Source organism: Alligator sinensis, unplaced genomic scaffold (assembly GCF_000455745.1).
Source record: "Alligator sinensis unplaced genomic scaffold, ASM45574v1 scaffold50_1, whole genome shotgun sequence".
Taxonomy (NCBI): Eukaryota; Metazoa; Chordata; order Crocodylia; family Alligatoridae; genus Alligator; species Alligator sinensis.
Genome location: NW_005842059.1, coordinates 166,856 through 193,019, shown reverse-complemented (window position 1 = coordinate 193,019; position 26,164 = coordinate 166,856). Strand labels below are relative to the sequence as shown.

Genomic DNA, 26,164 nt, shown 5'->3' with positions numbered 1-26,164 from the left:
GGGTGCTGCACAAGGAGGGTACATGGGGGACATGCCCTGCCCCACGGCCGCATGCTGCATCTGGCAGGCGCTGTCTACACTCCTCTGCCCACTGCCCTTGTGGCACCCTGTAGCCATGCCCCTCCCCCTGCGTGGGGAGCGCTCACCAGCTACGAGCTGTGGAGGGGGTGTGGAGCAGGAGGGGGGGGGCAGCCCCTGAGGGGAGCAGGCAGCGCCCGTTGGCTGCAGCATCCAGCCATAGGGCAGTGCACGCCCCTCATGCCCGCTCTTCATGTGGCACCCTGTGGCCACGTGCCACGTCCCTCCCATGTTTTGGTGCTCCCGGCATGGGATTGTGGTACGTGGTTGCAGGGTGCCCCAAGGAGCAGGCAGGGGGATGCGCCCTGCCCTGTGGCCACGTGCTGCAGCCAATGGGCACTGCCTGTGCCCCCCTGCCCACTCCCCTTGAGGCAACCTGCAGTGGAGTGCCACGGGTCCCCCCGTACAGCTGTGTGCCACACATGCCCCCCTGACAGTCACATTTTACACCCCTCAAACAGCCGGTCCCCGCACCTGACAGCAAGGAGCACAGCCTGGTCCTGGCCCCGCCCCCATCCTTCTGTCTGTCCTAAGGCTCCGGGCCGCACATGTGCAGTTGACCCAGAGCATTACAGACAGACAGACGGAAGTGCTAAGTCTTATTATATTAGCATTACTTTCACACAATCTTACTTTCATGCTTTTCATAATTTTGATCCCTACAGGGTGGCTGTGAATTTTAAAAGCGGGAGGAGAATAAGCAATCATATTCTTCAAATATTAGTTGAAACACCTCTGATAAAGCAGAGGTACCACGTGTACTGGAAGTCACATGACTGTCTAGACCAACAGGTAACAAATCCAAAGTTCCCATAACTAATCAATGAGCTAGAAGAGCAACAGGACAAAACTATTTTTAGGTACCATATACTAGTCAACAGTATATTTGGCAAAAGACATTTTTGAAAAAACAGAAATAGGAAACCCCATAAAACAGAACTGTAACATGCAAAACGTTAATCAGGGAAAAGAAACTATTAAAAAAAAAAGGTTATTAAACGTCTTTAGCTTGGAATATAGAAGTCTATTTTTAATAAAATTCAATGGAACATCTACCACTTTTGTAACCGGGCATCAGTTTTTTCCATAAAGTATTAAAAAGTTAATTCTCTCTATCCAAGAACAGTTTAAGATTCCCTTTAAAACTGCTTTGATATTTTATTTTAACCCTACATTATAAAAACTATTTCAAATATGAAATGTGGCGTATAAATCCTTAGCCGTATCAATGTGCTCACCCTATATTTTAACTAAAAACAGACAGATTTATGAATTGCTTAATTTCATTCCTGAATACAACAGGACAAGAGAGATTCATATGTTCTAAATTAGGACTTTACTTTCAGTCTTTATCAATTATACCACACATGGGCAAGACAACTAAATTGCACCAATCAGATCATCCTGACAGGATCATTAAATGTTAACAGAAAGCTCACAAATTACAACATTTTAACACAGCCTTTATTTTAAGCGACAAAATCTTTAGAATTCTTCTTATGCAAAAATAAAAAATATTTAGAACTCTTCTTATGCAAACTGACTGAAACAATTCAATTTACAAATATTTATGTTGCATTTTATTACCATAGGAAAGACATTAAGGTATGTTGTAAACACTGGCTCTGATCCTGCAGATTTTACATTATCATTATGACATAATTCTGTCTGCATATATGCGTGATCTAAATACATGCATGCATATTTATGACCTACATAGGAATATAAAATATTTTTTTTTTTTTTTTTTTTTTTGCAGATAATGATATTTCAAAAGTGTCAGTTTGTTAAAGTATCTGCAGTTCAAGAAAAACTATGCGCCAGATGAAAGGGTATCATATACCAAACTGACCTAACAGAAACAAAACTGTCATGTAACCACATCTGGAAATAAACTGTCTAGTAGAATTCCTTAAATCAGCATACACAATTTTTATGTCCCTTGCCTATCTATGCTCTTCAGATTAGATATTTTATTACATATTTTCTGTATTAAATTATTTTCTGCGATTTAAAAAAAAAATACTAATCAAACAGTTATACACCAGGGTTGTGTCAAATACAAAAGGAAAAAAATATTCAAGATTCTGGCTACTTCATGGGGCTTCAAGAAATAGTAGGCTATGCAAGTTAAAAGGTGAAGTGATCAGGCTCCCATTTTGATACACGCAAGAAAGGAAGGAATATCTTGGCCTGACTTACGCACTTATGGAATTCCTTAAAAGGTAGTTTTTAATTATTTGTCATAAGCTGAGTGCAGGCAATCCTTGACTTACAATGTTTTGAGTTACACCATTTCGCACTTACGACATTTATAAATTGACATCCTGTTTTGACTTTCTGATGTCAGTTTTGACTTTACAATGCCTGATCCAACACGACACCACGCCAGCAAACAAGTTCACTGCACCGCCCATCCCCCTGGAGAACATCTGTCCAAATTCCCTTGGACACTTTCTTTAAGAAAACAGACAAGACTCCAGAAAAACCTGCAGCCAGGACTCCTGAGAAGACTCCAGCCAAGAACCTTAAAAAATTCCTCAAAGTCACCTCAAAGAAGTCCTTCCAAATCAATACGATTGCTATTTACAACATAAATGCATTAATGTAGCTATATTACTCATCTATAATTGATTTGAGTAAAAAATTCTGGGATTTTTTTGGTGAAATTAAGGCATTAGGCCCTGGTTCAGGAACCAATCCCCCATTTATAACATTGTTTCCTATGGGAAAATTGGGTCTGAGTTGCGTTTTGACTTAAGATGCAGTTTTCAGGAACCAATTGTGTCGTAAGTTCGAGGACTGCCTCTATAGATTTGGGGAGTTGGATCATGACCATAATGTTGCGATCAAAAACTTGACGATCAAAAAACTTCAGTGGGAACTGAACTAGGCCTAAATGCTAAAAAAAGTCCTTACACTGTTTGAGGGAAAAATACATTATTTTGTTAGTATCCTTATTTTGAAAATTTGACAGATTCACTGCACAACCAATAAAGATCGGCTGACTCTTCATTAGGTAGGTAGAATGTCAACTCTTTTGGACCACGTGATGCTGAGGCAGGGACTGTGTCACTATAACATCTACACTTATGAAGTGCCCAGAATGAGACCCCATTCTCAATGGAGAAGGTTTTTAAGCTTCTATTGTTGAATGCATAATTATTATTAACTTACTATGAAAGTTGTTATTAACCCACTTCTGGGGGCCAAGAGCAGGGGAAGGGCTGGAAGGCTGAGTAGACAAGTGGAGCCAGACAGGCAGCAAAGGAGGTTTTCACTAGTCTGTGGCTTTACAAGGGATCGCGGGCAGGCACCACCGAAGAGGAATGCTCAAAGGAGTGCTTTTGCCTTACCCTTTGGCTAAGAGAGAGGGTGAAGGAGCGTGTGGGCTTTTTTTCTTTTTCAACTGAACAAGTTTTCTTTGTAGGGAAGGGGATAATTAATAGATTCTGCAGAGAGCTGCAAGCCCCCTCTCCCCTTTGAGAGGGAGGCTACAGCTGGGAAGGGACAGTAAGGACATCGAAGGACTCCCTTGCATGTGAGGTAGGGCCATGGGAATGAGTCGAGGTGGCAGGGAATATGGGTAGAAGGGAATCATCATCTTTTCTGGAGGTATTGACCGGAAGTTGGAAACAGATGGTGGGCTGGGTGGAGTGGGGAGAAACTCTCTCCTAGGTGAGAGGCAGGGTAGTGGTTGGGATGGGGTGGATGACTTCTCAGCTTGGGGGGGCATGGGGAACCTTGTAGCTGGGTGGGTTGATTGTTCCTATTTTAATAGTTTATTCAATTTCTATGTTTTTTTCCCCTCTTTTATTGTAAGCTGCCCTGAGCCTGTTGGGAAACGGTGGCATATACATCTAAAAAAAAGTTCCCGTATTCCTTCTTCTGAATTTTTGCTGAAAAAGTCACTTCACATGAATAGAGCCACCACTATTTAAAAGTCAAGTCAATAATTGGGTTCTCAAGCCAGACAAAATTTGGGAAAAGATTTTGATAAAATGTAACCTATAAACTCTTCAGACACTTGAGGCCACCATGGCTCAAAGTGAGGCCACTCGAGGCCACCATGGCTTTTCAGCTTACTACAAAAACTTACCAAATTAAAAGCACAATCAGAAAAGGCTTAAACCTCCCCATGTAATAACAGTAACTCTGATCCATCTTAAGGGCTAAGTACAGACAGTCAAAAAGTCCAAGGCTGAATTGATTCAATCTCTGCAGGTTAGTCTAAGCTGCACAGATTGAACTGATAAGCAAGTGAACAGACGTTCACTTTTGATCCTGAAAATGCAGCCACAGGCCTGCAGTTGCCCAGGCCAGAAGCCGAGGGGTGCTAGAGCACACCTCCCTGCTTGGTTTGAGCAGACAGCTTGGGCCAAAGTTGGCCCGCCCACACTGTGGGAGGGGGAGGTGCAAAGCATTCTGGGATGCTGCTAGACTGTGTGTTAAGTCTGATACTATATCCATCAGGTTTATGTTATACTGTTTTAGCCATTTTGAAAGCAGTTTATATACACTGAGCTTCTGTTGTGTTACGGATTTGAATCGGTTTCCAATCCCTTATACTGGTTTATGTGTAACTTCTGTCCCTCATCAAAATGACAGCAGCTTTTATTGCAAGCAAAAAAAGCGTTAGTTAAAAATATCTGAAACACTATAACTTTTTTAAAGCTAATATCAGACAAAGTGCATCCATAAAAACAATATAGTAAATCACAAATGTGCATACTGTAACAGCCTCAAATTTAAGCCCAGAGAAAAAAATTTGAATTCAAAATCTATAAAAATGGCAGTTTGAAAAGACAGCTAACAACTAAAACACACTGTCATAAATGATGGCAGCTTGTAACAGCCAAAGTAAGATATTCCAGTGCTAAAGCTGAAATGTTTTTCTTAGCTAGTTCAGCCACAGCACTCTTGCAGTGGTTCTGATATAGATCTGAAGACCACTAATTTTACATACTGCTATACATCTGAACTAAAAGCATAATTTCTTTACTGGAAGCCAAATGGAGGAATTATAAACCAAGTCTGGAAACCTGGCATGTTTCCCAAGACAAGTCCAATTACTGGAGCAAGACAACAAAATATTTAAACTTGAATGCCTGCCGTTTTTGTATTGTGGTTTAAAAATATGCAACGCGATAACATGACAGCAGTTTGTGCGGTTTTTTTGCCCCCTTTCCTTCGTTTTTCAAGCTCAGTTCTCAGGGGACAGGCATTTTTTTTGGATAGGGTTTTACCTTTAACTTTTAAAAGTGTAGGAAAGGAAACTGCTGAAAGAAAAAGAAAATCAGGCTCTGTATGCATTTGTGAACTGCAGAACACTTACACATGCTAACTGCATCCTGCGTTCCAGGCACAACTATAAATCACTTCTTTCTTAGCACGTGAAATCAAAGGGAAGTGTTGGTACCCATGCCCACACCTTGCAGCAGGGCTTAGCAATCTTTACGGGAACTGCATTTTCCCCATTAGATAATAAAACATTTGAAATATTTTTTTCCTTACCCGCTTTCTTCTCCACTTAAGAACCCTGCAATTGTACCGGGCAGTTCAGATTTAACAATTAAAAGATAAGACGACATAGCTGTGAACGGAAGTGGAACAGATTTAGTATTGGAATACTGGCATCTTGAAATTATAATTAGCACGGCTCAACCAGACTGGCTGTGGATGGAACATCTCTACTTAGACTCTGTGGCACCACTGAAGGAATTAATACTTTTTTCATATACTTCCTTTAGATATATCTGCAAATCCACATGCCAGGTACTGGTGTTAGCTAGCGCAGCCAAACAGACTATACTCCTATGAGAGCATTTAATAGAAGTGTACAATAGAAAGGCTGAATGAGACAAGATGTAGAAATTACACCAGAAGAATAAGGAAATCTTGCTAAGCTTCGCCTCTTAAACATGATCTACAATGTGGTGGCAGATTGCAATGCTGTAACACTCCTTCCCCTCCTTGTGTAACTACTAAGATACCAGCAGTGATGATGTTCTACTATTTTGAAAATATTCAAAGTAAAATGCTTGGATTTCTAAGTTCATTCTTATTGCACTAACTTCTCCATCCGTTGCAGCGACTTGGGCAAATACTGGATTCATAGAAATTTCACGAAGTGATATTAAAACATAATTAGTGGAAAAAGTGTGTTGCCAAGGAGGACTTCAAAAGTTGTCATTATAACATATATACTGTTCCACCTGCATCAAATAAACTGCCTAGTTTTTTTACCAAAGAAAAATCTCCATTAGCTGCTAGTAATATGGGAGCTATGACCTATATTTATGCCTTTATCATTCTGTTAATATATTTTTAAAAAATATCCACCAGCTCTTGATTATTAAAGCATGCTCACCTGTCGCTTTTTTGGTCTTGGATTAAAAGTAAGTACTCTTACAACTTTTTCACTATTACTTGTATCTAAGGTTGGGTATTTGACTGGTCAAATAGTTTGGTCAACTGACTGGTCAAATATCAGTCAAAAATTGTAAAAAAAATTGCTAATACACAGAAAAAGCACAAATTTTCTATTAAGAAATGTGTTAAAAATTTTAAAATCTTATTTCTGTCAAGTAAACTAGAAAATGTAGGGTTTTTTTGGTTAAATTGCTATAATCTTTGACCAGTCAAAAATATGCAGTTAATTGACTGGTCAACTGACAATATTTAACCAGTCAGTTGACCAGCTTACCAATCCTGCTTGCATCAAATATTATCCTTTATAATATTTTCCTCCTCTAGAAAAGGACAGCGATTTATATATTGCTGTGAAACGGACAATAAATGTCTATGCATAATTCAAAGTTCAAAAGATATTTATTCAACAAATCACCAAGTTCTCTAGCTAGCTTAAACCCATACCAAAAAAATTACCATAGTTACCCACCATCCTTCATTTTGCATACAACATTTTAGCTGTTTAAAAACTGAAGAAAAAGTTTACTGTATCTAATAGGATTAAAGTTTTATTCCAGGATACTACATACTCAGATTTTTTTTTAGAGATCAATTTAAAGGTCAAATTAAATATAAGCTTCTAAAAGATGGTTTTAAAATTAGGTTAAAAAGGATTATTCCAATCTTTTAAAGTTTAGCAAACACACAAGCTGAAGCACGGAAACAGTTAATGTTATATTCTGAGAAGGAATGTGATCTCTATAAAGAAAGCGAATTGCATTAATACAAAGTGACATGTACCTACAGCAAGGTTAAATTAAAAACAGTTGCTAGGTCACTAAATAAGGAAATATTCACTTCTTTACATTAAAAAGCTCAGATTTTTCCAATCCAGGTCTGTGTTTCCCTGTTGACACATGGCTGTTTTTTAGGTCTGGGGTGACATTTTATTTGGTGCCCTCAAATTTACTCTTATTACAGAAATTAGATGTAGTATAGGCATACGAACAACTGAATGCAATTTTTAAGTGGTCAGTATTACTGATGCTGGCCTATAAATGCTTGCATGGATCATTTCAAAGACAGATTAAAAAAAAACCTGAAGTGAACACATGAAAGCTTCTTTTATATTAAAATGAATCATTTTCCTTCCTAAAACCTTTCTTGCTTTTTTTTTTTTAATGCAATTCAGTGCATCAATACAGTTCTGAAGTTCCAGGTATCTCCTTACAATAATTCTTAATTTTTTTTTTGCCAACTTCAGCTGTAAAAGGCTTCAAATTTATTTTGAGATCAAATGTCCTGCTAATACGTGATCTGTCACATTTCCCATGCATTCCTAATAGCCTCTAGCCAATCATTTGATCATTTATCCTTTGTTGTGCGCTTACTCTCTTTTCCAAAATAGGAGTCCTATTTCACTGAATTTAACTCCAAAAGGAGGGAACCAATCATGCAACAAGAAATTCGCACATGTTAAACATTTGTATGAATGATTATTTCTTCCTCTCTGTTTGTGTATACAATTTCCATGGGCAAACTCACAGAAATAAAAAGTTTTTAGTAGTCCTTTTCTAGTTTGGTGTCTCCTTTTTTTTTTCCTTCTTCCCCCCCCTTCCTAGACACAAAGAAAATGAATACTAATTCTTTGAGCAACTCCTGAGCAAACAGTATGAGATGCCATGCTGTATTCAGAGTTTAAGAGATTAAACTTTAGCTTCTTTTTTCAAAACTACAAGTATGCTTCTACCTAAAGAACAGCTGCTTCCAGAATATTACACAATATGGATAAAATAAAGACCATGATCACTTCATGGCTTGGAAAAATTCATTTAGATTTTTAAAAAAAGATACAATTTTATTCAAACAAAAATTGGAAAGTGCTCCCCTGAGAAGAGATACAGCAGTAGAATAATTTGCATCAACTCTTTCTTTTTTCCAGCTAAGTAAGAAAATAAATACAAAAGTTTATTTTTTTCCTTCTCCCTGGTGCCTGCATGTTGAACAGAATCAAACAGGTATATCTGGTCTTAAGCAAGGAATGCTGTGATCTCTGCAACGTCAGATGCAGCCACAAATGCACCAAGTTAGATTGCTAAAAATGAAATACTCCCTGTCCTTGGTGGTCTGCATGTATAAGGAGGGGAAGAGGACAGTCATGAACATGAAGTCAAGCATTAAAAAAAAAAAAAAAAAAAAAAAAAAGCAAATACCAGAAATATATTTGCACATGCAACTATAATGCAGCCCTCGTTTGCCTGCAATTCCAGCAGTCTCGGCCAGAATTCGAGCGAGTGGTGGCACTGAGTTCTGGTATCGTGGCGCTCAGCTCAGTGGATTAAATATGTGCAAACAACATCCGCTCTCTCCCTGCTTCATGTACAGTTTATTCCATGTACTGAATGAGGCAGGGATGCTAAGGAACAAATTTAAAATGCATTGTATTGCTGGAACTACAGTTGAAAGGCAACCTTAATTTCATGCTTTGCCTGATTTTTTTGAGTGCTTGTCTTTGCAACCGTAATAATCTTTAAAACATTTTTTGTCTGTATTAAGAACTGGCTCAATGTGGACTATTGAAAGTTGAACTTTGCAATAAGCTCACTCCTGGAAATGCTGTAATATAATGTTTTACCAGGAATAAAATTATTATCCATCACCTTGTCCAGTAGAGTTACCATGTTCATGAGAGCAGCAGTTGACCGTGCTCATCAAAATACAGATCATTTTATACATGATGAAACCCTGATGTTGGCTACCTTGTTCAAAAAGGAATGATTTTCATTTTCAATCAGGCTACTTTGCCTTAGGCGTTCATGATTACATAGTAACCCATAATACCACCACGAGCTGGGATTCACTACAGATGTATCTTGAAGAAATGCATTATTTGGGGTTATCTATTGCACATTAATACTCGGTCGTTGACTATGTGGATCCAGATCTGAAAGAAACATCATCTGAAAGAGTGAAAAGGGGAAAAGCCTATGGCTGCTATATTAATGGCACTACATTATGCCAACTAAACGGCTTTGTTTTTTGGTTCCCATAACTCTTAACTGAAGTTTTCCTCAACATCCTAGCCACAGACATGGATTCGTTGCCAAAGTCCAAAGCAATGACACAGGAGATGGTGTATTCATCCTCAGAAGGAATCTTTAGCAATTAACATAGTTAACGCTTTCCTTATATCAAAACTGGCGATACATTCTTGAAAAGCCTCCCGTGGTTGAGAAGAACTTTTTTATGCGAGGCTCGTCTTGATCTGCCAGATCAGTTGAGCATATTACACTTTGCTTAAAGATACCCTGCACTAATAAATTCCCCCTGAAGAAAAGGATCCTAAAGTGTTTCCCAAACTTTATACTATAGGAGGGGGAGAAGAAAATGGACTTTGTGAAAAATCCATAAGCAGACTTTGATGCCGTATCGAAACGGAGAAAGCGGAGGACTGAGTGGCAGATGGAGGACTGAGTGATCTTGTGGAACTGGGGAGCACCAGGCCAATTCCTCAGAAACAGGCCAGAGGAAGGAAGAAGAAATAAGTACTTTATTTCCTTGCATAAAACAACCCAAGCACAAAAGTTCTTTCAAATCATCAAGAAAGGTTAAAAACTAACAGGAAAAAACCGCACACTAGTGAGAAGTTGCACTAGGTCAGAACACGCATTACCTCTCGCTGGGCAGGCAGAAACCGAGCTGGATTAATCAGCTGTAATGGGACCTTTCCTAGCAGCTTCATATGACAAATTCATTTGAACTTATGTCTCCTTCTGCTAGTAACGAGGTCATTTTACCTGTCGTCTGTCCTGCCCTAGAGAAGAGAAAGTGTTCTCTTAAATAAGGTGAAATCTAGAGGCGGACGTCAAGAATGAAGAAAAGAAGACAAATCCACAGCGCTCAATTTTTAGCAGGTTAGTTTTCTTTGATGGGGATTCGCAGGGTGGGATGGGCAGAGGAGGATGAGGGATGGAAACATTACAGGAACATTAAACAGAGGTACTGTAATTCAAAATAATACTGGGGAAAAAAAACCCCCAAATAAACTAGGAACAGAAAAAGCACAAAAAAATGAAGCATGAACGTGACCAAAAGCCATCATCCTACTTGAGCTCTCAGACTCCATAGCCTCTCTACAGCAGTATTTTTTGTTTCAATTTTCAGGATATATATAACTGGCAGATCATAGTGCTGGGGAAGGATGTTCAGAGCTTGCCTGGGTAAGCCAGCTCAGCTACCAGCAGCAGTAAAGCTATGTAGCACGGGGCTCTACCCTAACTATTGCCCTGGGTATTTTGTTTTTAAACACACGTTCAAAACCAGCATCTAAACCAAGTGTTAGAAGTTCCTCCAGTCTCTAGATAATTACAAAAGCAATATATTTTAACAAAGGTTTACAAATAATCATTTTCATGTAGTTGTATTGAAAAAGTGCAGTATTAAAAATAGATCTTCTCCAAGCTGGAAATTTAAACTGATATATGATAGAATAACTCAAGCCACTGTAGGTATATTAAAACTCCCTGTGCAAATCAGTCATTCACTGTAGTGTAAGAAAGCCTTTTTACATTTAGTTTCTATTTAAGGCTGCTTTGTATTCTGCAACACGAATGACTACATAGAGGAAGTATACAGGTATAACTTTATTGATTTAACTACGCCAGTATAAATTAAATAAGTTCCCAATGAAAGCAAGCCCTAAATATATTTAGACTGCACACAGATGTAAGTAGTACTTTTCTTCAACACTTTAACACTCCTTAGAATGCTAAAAAGTCACCCAACAACTATTCACTGCATTATGAAAACACAGCTTAATTGGTTTTAACAGCCATCAATTGTTAAATTAGTATGGGAGTTGACAAACCTGCCCTTAATTAAAGCAGCTCTGCACTGGAAATCCTCAGTTTAAAACAATAAGGATAAGGATAATTAGGCTTTCAGGGCAAACACAAACTGCATTGCAAGGACATGAGCATTCAAGTTTGTTTAAGAACAGAATTAGATTTTCTGCGCTCAGGGGAGGTGCAGTAACTTCTTAAAGGATTAACCATTCAGTCCTTAACAGAGATGCACTATGTTTGCCTTTCCACTCTGTGGGGCCATTCATTTTAAATGTGTTTGAAGAGCACCTACTTTGCCCAGAGAGACTCAGAGGAACTCTTGATTTTTCTCACTGGTTTTGCCACACTTGCATTCCTCTAGGATTACAACTTTAATCAAGATAACCATTTAATTGTGAAATGTTTTAAGATACTTTAAGAAGAATAAAGGACCTGCAAAGCAGGAAAAAAAAAAAAAAGAGACTATCCTGAAATCTGGATATTTTACTCTATGCTCTAAAATATACTTCTTCAACTTCAGCACAAGTTAATTACCTTGGTAGCTTTCTAGATATTTTTATACATAGGTTTGCACCAGCTCTACTTCCTACAAGCTCATCTGGGGAGATAAAGTGGTTAACCATGTAAAGCATACAACATTGTTATAAATACTTTCTTCCCCAATTTGAGAGAATTTGGGGAAGCCTAATGTCTTGGTTCAAAAACAAAATGTAAAAACATGGTTTTTAAAATGGTTCAAAAAGTAAATGTAAAAACAAGTGCTGCTTAAAAGGGTTCTCTCTTCCTAAGCCTGTCCACAGCCAAAGCTAGTTAATTGGTGGGGGGGAACAGAAGTCTATTAGCGCTGTACTCCGATTGACCAGTAGATGGTGTTGCACGAACACGGCTTGGGAATGTTCTATCTGTAATAGAGATGCTTCACCTCTGCTGATAAGAGGGGGCAAAGATCAAAAATAACCTGTAAACAAGTGTCTCTAACATAGAAAATTTCCTGCAGTAAGTCTCGATACATATAAACGCAGAGTCTAGAAAACGCAGACTGCTGAAACTGCAAATAATAATAATCATAATAATAATCTGCAAGAAAACAGAAGGTTAATATTTGCAAGTGGTTCAGGTATTTGCTTACGTTTTTGGAAATTTGCTATGCATGGGATATAGCGGAGAATTCTCATGTGGTGTTCATTTTGTTGACCAGATTCACAGACTAAAATGCTACGCTAGAGAATTCACAGCTAGTCTTGGTATTTCTGTTTAAAAATATATATGTAGTACGCAAACAGCCCAGAGTAGCCCGAGATGAAGCTAGCACTGCTGAATGCAAAACACAACCAGCATTCCTCCAGCACTGGGTTTCCTTTCCCCTGTATTTGTTGGTGTTCAGCAGTCTGTGCTTGCTTTCAGTAGGAACCAGACTGGAAATTACGTTTGATGCTTTCGAAGTCAGAAAAGCGTTCTGCACCTCTGGAGAACCAGCTGGCTGCAGGACAAGCCTTCAACAAACTTGTGGAAGCACCAATTAGAGAAATGATCAATTAACTGAGCTGCTTTTGCAATGGAGCTTGCTAATCCTTGTAAAATGAAGATTCTTTATGTATGTAGGGGTTTAGATATCAAATTCACCCAAGGAACCTTGTCTGCCTTTATGTATGTACGCATTTGTAGGCAGAAGGAGAGAGATGGAGAGACAGGGAGAGATCGAGATACAACAAGCAAACAGATAAACCACTTCTGATAACCTAACAAGTCATCTTTGAAGTATCTCGGTCTTTTGCTATGGCAAGAAAATCCTTTCAGAGACCACCAATGCTTTACTGCTGTGTTTTATTCCAGCTGCTAATAAATTCTGGATTCTTACATTCATACTCCCTACATTTCCGATTTACGTCTCTATTTCAAAGTTCCCTTGACCTGTGTGACCAGTTCCAGCTCCCTAAGCAATGACCTTCGGCTAATGCCAGTCTATAGCCAGGAGAAATATGCCATAAAACTCTCCCCACATAATTCCTTCTTTAGACCTCAAACACTGAGGATTTGTTGGTGTTGGCAACGGCCTGTGAGCTGCTCTTATGCAATATTTTATTGCATGTCTCCATTTTCCACTAGTCTTGCTAAAATAATTTGTTCTCCAACTTCATCATTATATATGCTGTCATATCCCCACTGACACTCTCTTCTCAAATCAACAAGAGGGACATTTTACTAGGAAATCTCCCTAAAGATTTTCTTGGAGAATTCCCTCATCCCACATGGAAGACATCTATGGAAATCACCCACAAACCTGTCAGATCCTTTAGGACCTAAGGAATTTACAGGATGTAGAGGGATGGCTTTGACCCACAGCAAGCCATCCACTGCTATCCAGAAAGAATATTAGGGATGCCCTCCAGCTCTGGTTGTTCCTGGAGAAGGTTACATGAGAAAATGAATATAGCCTTGAACTCTAAAAAAAAGTCTCAGAATCTTTCACAATTGTCTCCCCAACCCGTCACCCCCCAACAGCAATCCTGCATTTATGCAGGCCTACAACTGTATGGACAGGGCTCTCAGAAGTTGGGGATGCATAAATAAGAAACAGCTTAAAAGATCTTTCAAGACTGCCTTCTGTACTACAAGCCCAAGCTGCACACCTAGAGAGCACTCCATGCACAGGCGGAAGAAGGGAAGGGACCTGGATGAATGCAGCAAAATGATGATCTGGAAAGAAGTAAACTGGCAACTGCATTGCTAGGGGTTCATTTTGCAAACTTATGCAATATAGCGTTTATGTGAGTAAACAAAGAGCATATGCAAAGAGGTGCAATGCAAAGCATATGCAAAGAGGTGTAGAGAAGTCTTTAAGTCATAAAAGACTGACAAGTAGAATTAACAAAGATATCAGATTCATGTGAACATGTTGTACTAAAGTTACTAGAGCAGATCATCTATATCAGGGATTGGCAACCTACAGTCCGTGGACTGGATGCAGCCCACAAAGCTATTTGATCTAGACCATGGACATACAGCTTTGGCAGCCTTCAGTGGTGGGGGCCTTTGTCACTTCCCTGCACCACTGCGAGGACAAGCAGTGGTGGTGACTGAGGTCCTAGAGTCCCCCCTGGCTATCTCGGACACAAATTAAGCCAATCTAGCCTGCAGCCTTAAAAGATTACTAACTGTTGATCTCATTTATAGTAATACTTGAATTTTGCTGTAGGGAAGGCTAGGTTAATTTTGCCGTTGTTTTCGACGTTCTATATTTGGGATGCTTATATCACTTTATAAAGTAAAAATATGTTACAAACTATTAGGCTGTAGGATTTTTTAATTTTATTTTAAAGAACATTTAAAATACACCTGTTTCAAAATGACCAGAATACACAAATAATGTTGACTGGTTTCACTTTTTAAATCTTGTAGTCTTAAAAATAACTAGGACATAATAATGTTAATGCCAATTTTTCAGATCCATACCTATCTTTGGATACTTTGATGGACTATTCAATTAGCACTGCTTGAATATGTGGCGCACACTACAGAATTTCAAATAAAAGCAACCCCCCCGCTTGAATGTTGATTTTTTTTGCCTCTGTGCAACAACAGATGAAACCATTGTATTTAAAAATATTAAACAAGGTGATAAAGCCTAAAAGTCACCGTTGAATCCCCAAGAGTCTGATAATTTGTCAAAAAGATGATAAAAAAGAAGGACGCTTTCCAAAGCAGACCCCAAATTTGACACACTATCTATTTTTCTTATGGCTGTCCTTAAAACTATGTGACACTGTTTAAATGCATCTTCATACATTAGGAAAATTAGCACCCCTGCATTGAAGAGTCATTGAATGTGTGAAGTTAAGATACTAAAAATAAATCCACTTTCACTTTTTTTTAATAAAACCATGAGAAAAAAAAACTATGAAAAAAACCCCAAAACATTCAAGACATCCTTTTAAACAAGTTTATTTAAAATATCCCAAAAAAGCCAAATGTAAATCATATTTATACATTATAGTTATTCTTAGAGATAATGAAATGCCTAGAATGCATTATGACTGTGAGAATAACCCCAGTAAAGTGGCTTATTTTATCTCAAACCATCATTCATTATCTGCTGCCCTCCCATCTTTTTTGTAATGAGATACCATATGATGCAATGTATCCAGCTTTGATGATGGAGGAGGTAATCAGAGAAAACGATTTTATTTTTAGCCTTGCTCTGAAATTAAAGATGTTGACAGAGCTTGGAAGTCTGCCGAAGGGGCATGGCCCGGCTGGTTCCTCCAGATGGATGCAAAGGAACAAAAGGAAAGGAATACTTAATTGTACTGGCGAGGCGAGGCGAGGCTCAATGCAAATGCTGCATTGCTAAATCCAGTGGCACCCATTCCAGGGCAAACTAAACTAAGACTTGACCTCTCCCATCAAGAAACTCATGGAAGGGGAGAAAGAGGCTAGAAAACTTCTCGCATCTTGTTTGCTTCCTCAAGGGTCAAGGGCTTGATGGCAGATACAGCTTCAATGGGGAAGGGTCTCCTAATACCCCAACATCCTGGGAATTTCTCAGGTCACAGGAGAGCTGTCTGCACTAGGGGCTCCTGATACCACACTGCTGCTCCAGCTCCCAGCTTTCCCTTAACAACATGCTTTCCAAGAACCATGCTGCTACTGGCCAGGCCCCCGGAGGCTGAACTGTAGAAGTAACAGGATCTAGGGAGAGTTAACACAGCTGGGAGCAGTGTTTCCACATGGAAATCCAGATGGTCTGCATCTTCTGTCCTGGATAGACAAATCATTACTCCCCTCGATTTACCCCATTCTGCATGAAGCATCCACAGGGTGCCCAGAATGGTGCAAGGTGCTATGAAGGCCACACTTTCCACCCCACTCGGGGACAAGGCAGAATATTTCTGCGTGGATGCGGAGGCATTGATTAACAACGCTGCATGTGTTCAGTTTGGTAACTTTCCCCAAGCGTGTTTGAAATGGGTTAATCTTTGCGAGGAAGTCAATGTTTGGAATGAGCAAAATACCTGCATTACTCCTGCACAAAGGATCTTCCCACTGAAATCCAGAGAGCCAAAACACAGAGGATTTGGAAGTTTCCATCAAAGTGATGGGCATTTTAAACACTTGAAAGAATATTTTCCAATTGTGAAAGCTGCTTCTTGAATTAACTAAGTTAAACAGAAATGAAATTCTTGGCAAACCAGGGTCAGGTTCCTGGCAGAGAAGTAAGTCCACAACAAAAGATGGAATAAGTCGTTTGATAATATCCAACATGCAACAGCATGGGCCTCTAGGGTTACAAAACTGAGTTCTATTAAAACTGACACACAGAGAAGGTTATGAACTGTTATGAGGAAGAAATAAGATTCAAATTTCCTTTGACCACATAGTCTTGTACTGGATCCCAGTGTTGCATGAACCTTCCCTTTGTATTCCCTCCTTGTCTAACAATGTTTATTTAGAGGTCCACTTGAATGTGAAAGGAAATTAAAAAATGTGTTCATTGCTACATAAAGTCCTGTAAAACCTGAATGGATAAATAATCTTTAAACTTTGGAATTAATGTGTTCATTCCTGTCTGAAATGAACAGCATCGTTTTTATAGCCATTTAAATTAATATGTTTCCACTATTTGAAGGTTTTGTACAAGGAAAGCTACTAATGTAATTGTAAAAACACTTACTTGGTCTAGTCCCAGGTCTATTTGTAGCGATTAGAAGAGTGCCTGGCCTATTGACAGGCACTGGAACATTGTTTCTCTTAGTCACTATTAAATGACTATCCACACCCTTTCTCCTACTCTCTGGTTTGCTTTCAACTCATTTCCTGTTTTCATCCAGGAGGAAAAAAAAATCCAGGATACTGCCAAGTTTAAATGTTAGCATTAAACAGAAGTCCAGTCAATCTCCTCTACCTCTTTCTTATAAAGCAACCTGTTTTTATTTATTTAGTTTTTAATACTCTGGTTTTTAATTCTTCTCCTAATACTGTGGTGGACACAACTACTTTTCTTATAGGCTAGACATTAACAGCGTTTTAGATGCTTAAAGTTATGTTGCTGGTGGCTTCTTATCAAGAGGAATCGTATTATTATTAAGGATTGTACTATGGAGCTTGGTTAAAAGAACGATAGAGCTAGACTGGCTGATGATAAAACAAATTACAATGAAAAAAGTTATTTTGTGAAAGATAACACACATTTGTATACACACACACACACACTGAAGACAAAATGTTGAACAAAGGAAACTATCATGAATTTAGTACACACAAAATTCTAGTCTCCCAGTAATGAAAGGCAAAGGCTACACCTCAATGGTGATATGCATCACATGCCTAACAAATAAAGAACATAGGATGTGAAAAAGCACACCTACTACAGTCCTTGAGCTAGCAAAAACTGTAACCTTAGATTTCCTCTGTCAGCCCCTCTCATGTATTTTTTCACTTACAATTTGCCCTCTGTGTATACACAGCTCCAAAATACACACACACACTCCACTGCAATCTGAATGTGAAATTTCTTACCTCCAATATTCTGGATGATTATTGTACTGGCCACAAGAACCTATAAAATAAATTATTTCGTTAGCAAGGGTAAGGAAAAGGAAAAACAGAACTTCTGCCTATATCAGTCATAAGATACTGATCATCTTGACCAAAAACAGATGCAGAAGTGATAACTGGAACTGAAAGAAAGTTGTCTTCTGATTCATGACTGTGGTTTAGCACACAGAAACTAATGTATAAAAGCAAAGAAGCTCTACTGAGACATACCACATTTGAGATGACAGAGTTGTTACACCAAGAAGTCTGCTCTGCAGATGGCTCGCCTTTAAAAAACACTGATGATATAATTGAGTTTTATTTGACCAAATTGCCATTCACCTCTGAAGGGAAAGTTTTATGTATTACCTGCCCATCCCAAAGCCCACAAACGATCACAGCGATAGTTCTGAACTTCACACAATCTTTAAACAGTTAGGAAGCGTCCTCTGAATCAGATTTGTAAATTTGCTGACCATAAAAGCATTTGTATTGAACCAGAGTGTAACCGACTTTCACAGGTCAGGGGAAAAAAAAAGGATTTTCTCAAATCAAGTTTCTCCGACTGGCATCTTGGTTTCCTTTCACTTTAATTCCAAAATGTATTACTCATTGTTTGGGGCCATGGTTACATTTGTTCCCACACAAAAAATAGCATATAAACACTGCGCTGATGGACACTAAGGGAAAACCAAGATAGAAAAAAATATATAAAAGCTAAAATGCTGTAGACACCTCTGATTAAAAATTCTGACCCGCATCTACATAGCACTTCAAAGCTGGAATTCCTACTTGTCAGGTACTTAAAAAAATTAACTTCTGGTTGTAATGTGTCATAAGTAGTGGAAACTAATATTATGTCACAACTAAACTGAGTAAAAAACCCCACAAGATGGTATTTATTAGATGTTTTTAAGCAGCATGGAAATCTTGCTACTTGCCAAGGCAAGGGTGATACATGTCCAGCTCCCATAAAAACTTGAGCTTCCCAGCAGCAAAATATCCAATAGCAGAAAACATGTGTTTTCATAAGCAAAATTAGAGAAATAATGTTGACGTACACCCACCTTATGGGCAACTTCACAGCTGTTCATTAAGGACTTGTATGACAGAATGGAGAACATATTTATAGACACCGCAAATGACAGCAAGCTGACACAGGTTATGAGCTTGTTGGAGAACAGGAATGCGATTCAAAATGAGTTGCGGGGAATTGGAGATAGAGTCCGAAATCAACGGAATAAGGTTAACGTAAGTGTAAAGCGCTACTTAGGAAAGAGCAATCAAATACACAAATACAAAATAAGTAACAGCACTGCAGGAAAGGAGCTTGGGGTTGTAGTGCACCACTAACTGAATACAAATCTATAATATGAGGTTGCTGCAAGAGAGTCAAATCTCATTCTAGGAAGCACCGACAGGAGCACTGTGTAAAACCCAGGAAATAATTATTCCACGATACTTGGCACTGGGGAGGCGACAGGTAAAGTACATCATTCTGCTTTGTGTCCCCGACTGTAAGAAAGATGTACAGAAATTAGAGAGAACCCAGCACAGAACAAGCAAAGAAGGTTTAGTTTATATGCCTCAGAAGGAAAGTTGGAAGGAATTAAGTTTGTTTAGTCTAGGAAACAGTACACAGAGGGGGGACACAGTTTTCCTATGTGGGAAAGGTTGTTATAAAAAAAGATGGTGATCGATTGTTCTCATTGACAATGGGGTAGAAAAGGGAGATCGGGACAAGAAGAACCTGGCTTTGCTTGCACCAAAGATTTTGATTACATCCTACACTAAAAAAAGACCTTCCTAATTATAAGGATAGTTATAATTGTCCTATATGTTAGCTAGTGGCCCAGGCGACTTAAAGAGGTTATGAAATTTCCTGTCTTGTAGGTTTTTAAGAATAGTTTAGACGAACATCTTTCAGGATAGTCTAGGTAAGACTTAATCCTGGTCTCGAAGTAGGACAAGATACTAAATGACCTTTTGAGGTCCTTTCAAGCCCTACATTTCTGGTTCTGATACCTCATGTTTAACACATGTAGAATGGGCAGAACAATGCAAATATCAATCTCATATTTTGTTACTACCAAGCTTTGCTGCTAGTTGAGGTAATCGATTTTATCTTCATTTTGATCAACTGACGTTGATGTCCAAAGACTAGAGTCATCATCTGCTTGTTAATGCTAACGGAAGTTATACACAATAATGAGTCAGATCTGAATCCTAGTTACACCCCAAAAAAAGATCAGAGTATAGCCAATTAAACTACTTCCCTATATGCATGCTTCTGTTGGGGTTTTTTTTTGGTCAACTTCCAGAAAATCATTTTAGAGGCAAAATATCATTAACAATTTTTGTAAATCAGACAACTTTATTTCAACTTGTTACAGCCCTGCTTTCACTGTCACTCCACTGAAAATGTATTCATAGTAATGCAAAATGTGTAAATATTTAATAAGCTTCCTCCCTGACCCCCACCCTCATTGAACACACAAACCCCCAAAGAAACACATATTACCACTACTAGCATTTTTTTTTTGCATGTACTGTACACACCATTGGACAAAGCTAGTTATTAAGCAAATGCTACCAATAAGCCATCCATTAATCGTTATGGAAGTAGCACATTTTTACTCTGGTTCCAAAAAGAGCCTTTAGGATGGATTCTCAAGAATAACTATTATTTTTCTGAAGTGATCATTACATTAATGGTACACGTCTTACATTCTGTCTGATTGAATTATAAATATTCACCTTACATCTAGCATTTACACTTAACTAAGTTTTCTTACTAAGGATGAAAGCACTGTGATAAATTACTGGAAGGGTCTCTAAACAGGTTATGGGGTAATAATGTAAAGAATCTGAATGTCGGCATATAACACTAGGAGCGGTGTATTAAGCGGATTTGTCGGTAATGCAAACTGGTGTGGAGTGACAAATACCAGTGCTGTATCTAGAAAATAGCACAAAACCAGACAATAACAAAGATTTCTTCACATTTAGACAGAATAAGCCACCATCACTAAGGACAGCTGTTCTAAGATGAACTAAATTTTTGGTCCATTTCTGTTTCCTGAATGGCAATTATGCATCAACAAAGCATTTCTCAGAGTTATAATAAAAACAAAGAGCTAGATGGACAATATATAAAAATGTTACCTTCCCGGGTGACCCAAATGCAAAGAGGCCAAGATCTTCGTAAGAAGTGACAGCTGTTAAAAGAAGAAAAGAAAAATCCACTTTGTTATTAATATCAGGTTCTCTTCCCTAGAAAAAGAAAACTATAGTATCTTATAATTTCCATTTATGAAGCCCTGCCTCCAGGAGAGCTGCACCTTGCAGTATCAAGGATCTGCAAGAACATTTGCAATGGAACGTGGTACACAGTAAGATCTGCACTTATGACCACCTTCATAGGTAATCCCCTGATTTATATTAAAGGATCCTATATGTAGCTTGGGTTTCAACTGAAAACAACCTCTAGTCATTTGCTGGAAACTCCAAAAAGGGTTCATTTGGAACAAAACAGTTTTTGCACCGTTGCTCTGCATTTTGCTACCAGAAATTCAAGTGTTTTCAAAAAAAGTGTAAACTTCTTTCTATTCAGGTGACATGAATGTGCAGCCTGCTGCTGCTGGGTGTTCAACCAGTTTCAAGAATTCAGAGGTTAAAAAAAAATGTCCGGCTTAAAACTACATAAATGTATTGTTCTAATACTTGTCTTCCTTCCTGCCCGGGGCAGCTGGAGAGTGCAGGCAGCTCTGGGCTGTCCTCACTCTTTCATCATAAAGCAAATAGATGCCCACTGCAATAAAACAGCACAAGTTATTGCTACCTTTGATTGCAACCACACTGCAGCCTGACAAAGGGTACGGACGTCTTTTTGCTTTCGCTTTGTGCCCCCATAGCATTTTTGTTTGATGGTGGCACAAAAACAATGACAGGTGACATCTGCTTCCATTAAGAATAAACCCACATGGATCAGACTACAGGACTGCAGCCTCGGATTGTGACGGTCTCAAGACAGAAGCAGAATCTTATCCGCCTGTAAAGCTCCAAGTCCAGCAAGATCAGTGTAATGTACAACAGAAAATAACTAATGCTCATTCTTCTGAGAAGCCCTGTGTTTTAGATACACCTCTCTAATACTGCCATCAACATTTATGCTAAAATAAGATGGGCCAGTCTGCTCTCAGTGTAAATGCGCTCCGTCGGCATTGGAGTTATTCATGTTCTGCAGTAGCGTAAGAAACCTGACCTGTTATGTTCTATTCTGTATTGTTACCTGTTCATATCTTTACACGGCATTTGATCATTTGAAATACAGATTATTCTAAAGGGCCAACTAGTCACTATACTTGTGAAGGGGTTCTTTCTACTGCTGCAGGAACAAATATGTAATAAATACTCATGGGAAAGGAACGAACAAATCATCAACAGAAAGAGAAAAGAAAGCTTATGCAAGAGTTCAGAGTTTCTGATTAAAGTATTAACTCTTTACCTGTGCTAGAAATGAAGTCCCGTGAACAGCGTGGCATTCTTAATTTTTCAAAAATATAAACATGCGTTTGATTTGAAAATATAAAGTGCAAAATAATAAACTGAATTGGTTTAAACACAAGAGAAGTCATCAAAAATACTTGATTTCTGAAACCCTGAATGGAAATCATCCAGTTATCATGCGGGAGGTTAAACCGATCATTACAATACTAGCAAGGCTGATGAATACATTCGTTAGACATTACATAAGATGTAGAAGCAGCTCAAACATTTCTACTCCTGCAGAATATGTACAGCTTTTTGACAGGTTAGTCCCCGAAACAGATAAGGGTAATAAACTATGCTGAAGAATGGTAACTGGTGATCAACACACAAAGCCTGGGTATAAACTACAGTGGCTATGTGCTAAGCCATTTGGTCACTACTAGCAACTAGACTTAATGTCACAGTGTCCTGGGTACATATCACTAAAAAAAAAAAAATCAGACATGATGACTAAAATGTCTGTGCTTAATACAGCTCAATCTCTGTCTATAGTGCAACTATTAGAGAAGCTTTACCTGAAGTGGCAGATGTATATCGTTTCTTTTCTACATTTGTCCCCCAACCCATCCGACCATGATGTGATGTTGCCTTAATGGATAGCTTATGGACACTACAAACATTAGGATTTTCATTCATTAAAAATGTTTTCCCAACTCATGGCTTAATGTTAATTGAAACTAAAGCCTCTTTCCTTCTAATTTTGGACTATGTCTTAGCCTATTATCGTGCTGGCCATGAAACCTAGCCTGCTGCAATTTTTTTTTCTTCTTTTTTAGTTGGTTGTTTTGAAAAAGGTATCTAATATATAAAGATTTCGACAGATTTCACCAAGATAAAAGCCTAGCAGATCAACTTCATAACCTTTTAGACTTAACAATTTCCTATTAAAAGACCTGGAACGTTCTCTTACAGAAAAATTACTTATTTGTTCTAGAAGAACTGCTGACCAAACTACAGTAAGTGTAAGCCGAGAGTAATCACATGAAAACACTGAAGCCGGTAAATCTAAAATCAAGGAATTTGAATAAAATTTCACTTAGTGCAGCACTGAAGCATATTTCTGGTGCCAGTGTAACCTAACAAGACCTTAGCTGATTAACAATCACTAACTGAAAAGTCTGTCATCATGTCATGATGGTGGTGCTTCTTGCTTAAATCAATCTGTACTAAAAAGGCTGCCTAGACATGTAACATTACTCTTAGATGATGATCTGGAGACCCAGGATATAATGATGGCTTACATCTTCAAAGTTGACAACATTAAATATTTTTCTCTCTTTTTTCCTTCCTTTTTTTTTTTTTTTTAAATAGCCTTTTCCTCCTCCCTTCCCCCCATCCATTTGGCTTGCCTCCAGCATTTCCTTTGCAATGGGCTGTCCATGAAGATAATTACTAACAGCATCCTAAAAATAATACCACTTAGCATGTATAGGAGTTTTTCCATCCGCTCACTGAACTCATTATACAAAGCATTATAAACTAATGAAACTAAGAAGTTTTATTAACCCAGTTTCAGGGATAGGGAATGGACAAAGCTGAGAGACTTGGGGCCAGCTGCAGGTTCACCACTAGCCTGTTGCAAATTTACCGCCAACCTGTAAACAAAATTTGCATCACCTAAAACCCAGTCCTATTACCTTATGGATACCTCCCATGAGAAATCTTAAATATATCAAAAGATTATGAAGAGTCGCGCATATATATATATATATAAATAAAAATCACCATTACCACAATAAAGGGCAATTTTCAAAACTTTTTACTCTTAGGCTACCTACTGAGTAACCCAAATCTTGTAACCCTAACTCACTAGAGAGAAAAAGATGACCACAATTTAGTGCAAAAGTATCACGCAGTCAATAATATCTTACAGAAGCATAACCCTACCTCTGCTGAAAATATACAAGACAGGAGCAGCTGTCTCTTGAGCAGAATCAGGAAGCAGTCATCCAAGTGATCAAAGGTAGTTATGGAAGACAAAGGCAATAAGGAAAGAGAAGTTTTCCTACCATCCTTAAGGTGAAGAAAAGAGAACAGATGGGAATGATAAGAAGGCAGATGATTAGAGACAGAAACTTCTTGCTACAATATAGATCACAGATTAAAGGGACTACCTTAAGGTTGCAATAACAGTTTTACAAAAGAAAGAATTAAAACCATTAGGTAGCAGAAAATGTGAGGTTATTCTTTGAAATCTTTACTAAATAAACCGCTTAGAACTAGGATAATTTAATACTTTATCGCATCACAATCAGATGACATTCAGCATCAGACCATTTTTAAGACGAGAACCAAAAGTGCATACGAAATGCAATGGGGTGGATGATGATCCAATAAGGTCACTAAGGCTGACAGGTATCCATACGCAAAGTGAACAAATGTAGATTACAAATGCAGGCAGGCAATCAAAGGTTTACTGTTACTCCTAACATTTCATTTATAAATATATAAAAGGTTGTGTGGCTGCTTTTCCTGAACTGATCCGATCTAACAGATGTAAAAACAGTGCTAAAAGAAACAGGACCTTTCATTTCAGGATTACTGAAAGGTTGCAAGCTATTCTACTTTTCATAATAATCAGAAAATGTAAATTTTTATCTCAAGTGGTTTTGAGTTTATGGCAATACTTCAACTCTGCGTTTACGTGCACATCTTTACGACAAAGTAAATAACGAAGAATATGAAAACTTAAAATAGTGCAGCTTGAGTGAATTATGCATTATATCACATAGGAAGACACGGTTATAAAAATGAATTTGCACGGTCACGCCTTTGACACGTAGAAGAGATACAAATATACTACAAATTAATGTTCTGCGCATGTTCTTCACTTACCTGTCTGAATGCACATATTAAGCAGCAGAAATACAGAGTAAGCAGCAAGGCTGGCAACAATCAGCAGCAAGATACTAAAATACAAAATATTGACGTTTTAGGCAATCTCTGAAATACAAACCTTTTTTTTTAAACAGAGATTTTTTCACAAGAAAGAAGCTATCACGAGACAGGATTTCCTCATTCTGTGGCTGTCTGCTGACTATAGTTCATACGGTTACCGGCCTACTCAGCATTTGCGGTTTCCTCACTCTTCACATTGTTATCTCCGTTAGAGTACATTGCCCACGGAGGGCAAAGGCAACCTATGTTAATCCTTTCAAACCCCAACTGAGATACACACATAGTAAATCTGGGATATGCGTGCACATATAAACTAGCAAACTCGACGCTTATGGAAGGAATCAGAGGGACAACCTGAAGCGTCCCAGCACCGGGAATGGAGCTGACCCCAATGCATTGCTAGAGACAGCAATTTAAGCTGGTCGCCACGCGCACAGGCCGGATTTGGATACGTAACACGGGAGCCGAGAGCTTCACTGGCTAATGGCAAAGGCACGAGCCATCCAGGTCTTACGCAATATAACTCGTTTCTCCCACCCACGAGCCTCCGCAGCTCGGTTTGCTCTTAATTACCCAGGGAAACAGGTTACACGCAGCAATGGGAGCTTTCTTTTTTCTTTCTTTTTCAATTCATTCGGTCTTTCGCCGGGCGTTGACTTACCTAAAACCCATGATCCCCGTGTTGGCCATGGCATAGGACAAGCCAAGTATCCCGCTTCCCATGATGGCGTTCATTAAATTAAACACTGCGAAACCAAAGGAGCTCCCGCGATCCGGGGGCGCCTGCGAACAGAACAAACGCACCCAGTTAGCAAAAAACAAGCGAGTCAGCCCTGAGGCTGCGGCTG

At 38.6% G+C, this 26,164-nt stretch overlaps 1 protein-coding gene across 9 annotated transcripts in view; it reads right to left on the bottom strand.

Moving 5' to 3' along the window:
• SLC38A6 (solute carrier family 38 member 6) overlaps nucleotides 1-26,164 on the bottom strand; it is a 104,816-nt gene that overhangs the window by 78,373 nt on the left and 279 nt on the right. For all 9 annotated transcript variants that reach the window (XR_003093940.1, XR_003093941.1, XR_003093936.1 and 6 more), the window contains exons 2-6: nucleotides 25,978-26,099; nucleotides 25,254-25,327; nucleotides 21,033-21,085; nucleotides 17,850-17,889; nucleotides 5,593-5,671 (exon numbers count right to left, since the gene is read on the bottom strand). Coding sequence is in view for 2 of the 9 variants with exons in the window: in XM_006023102.3 (XP_006023164.2) it covers nucleotides 5,593-5,671; nucleotides 17,850-17,889; nucleotides 21,033-21,085; nucleotides 25,254-25,327; nucleotides 25,978-26,099 (368 nt within the window). In the remaining 7 variants the exon portion in view is untranslated. The remainder of the gene's footprint in view (nucleotides 1-5,592; nucleotides 5,672-17,849; nucleotides 17,890-21,032; nucleotides 21,086-25,253; nucleotides 25,328-25,977; nucleotides 26,100-26,164) is intronic.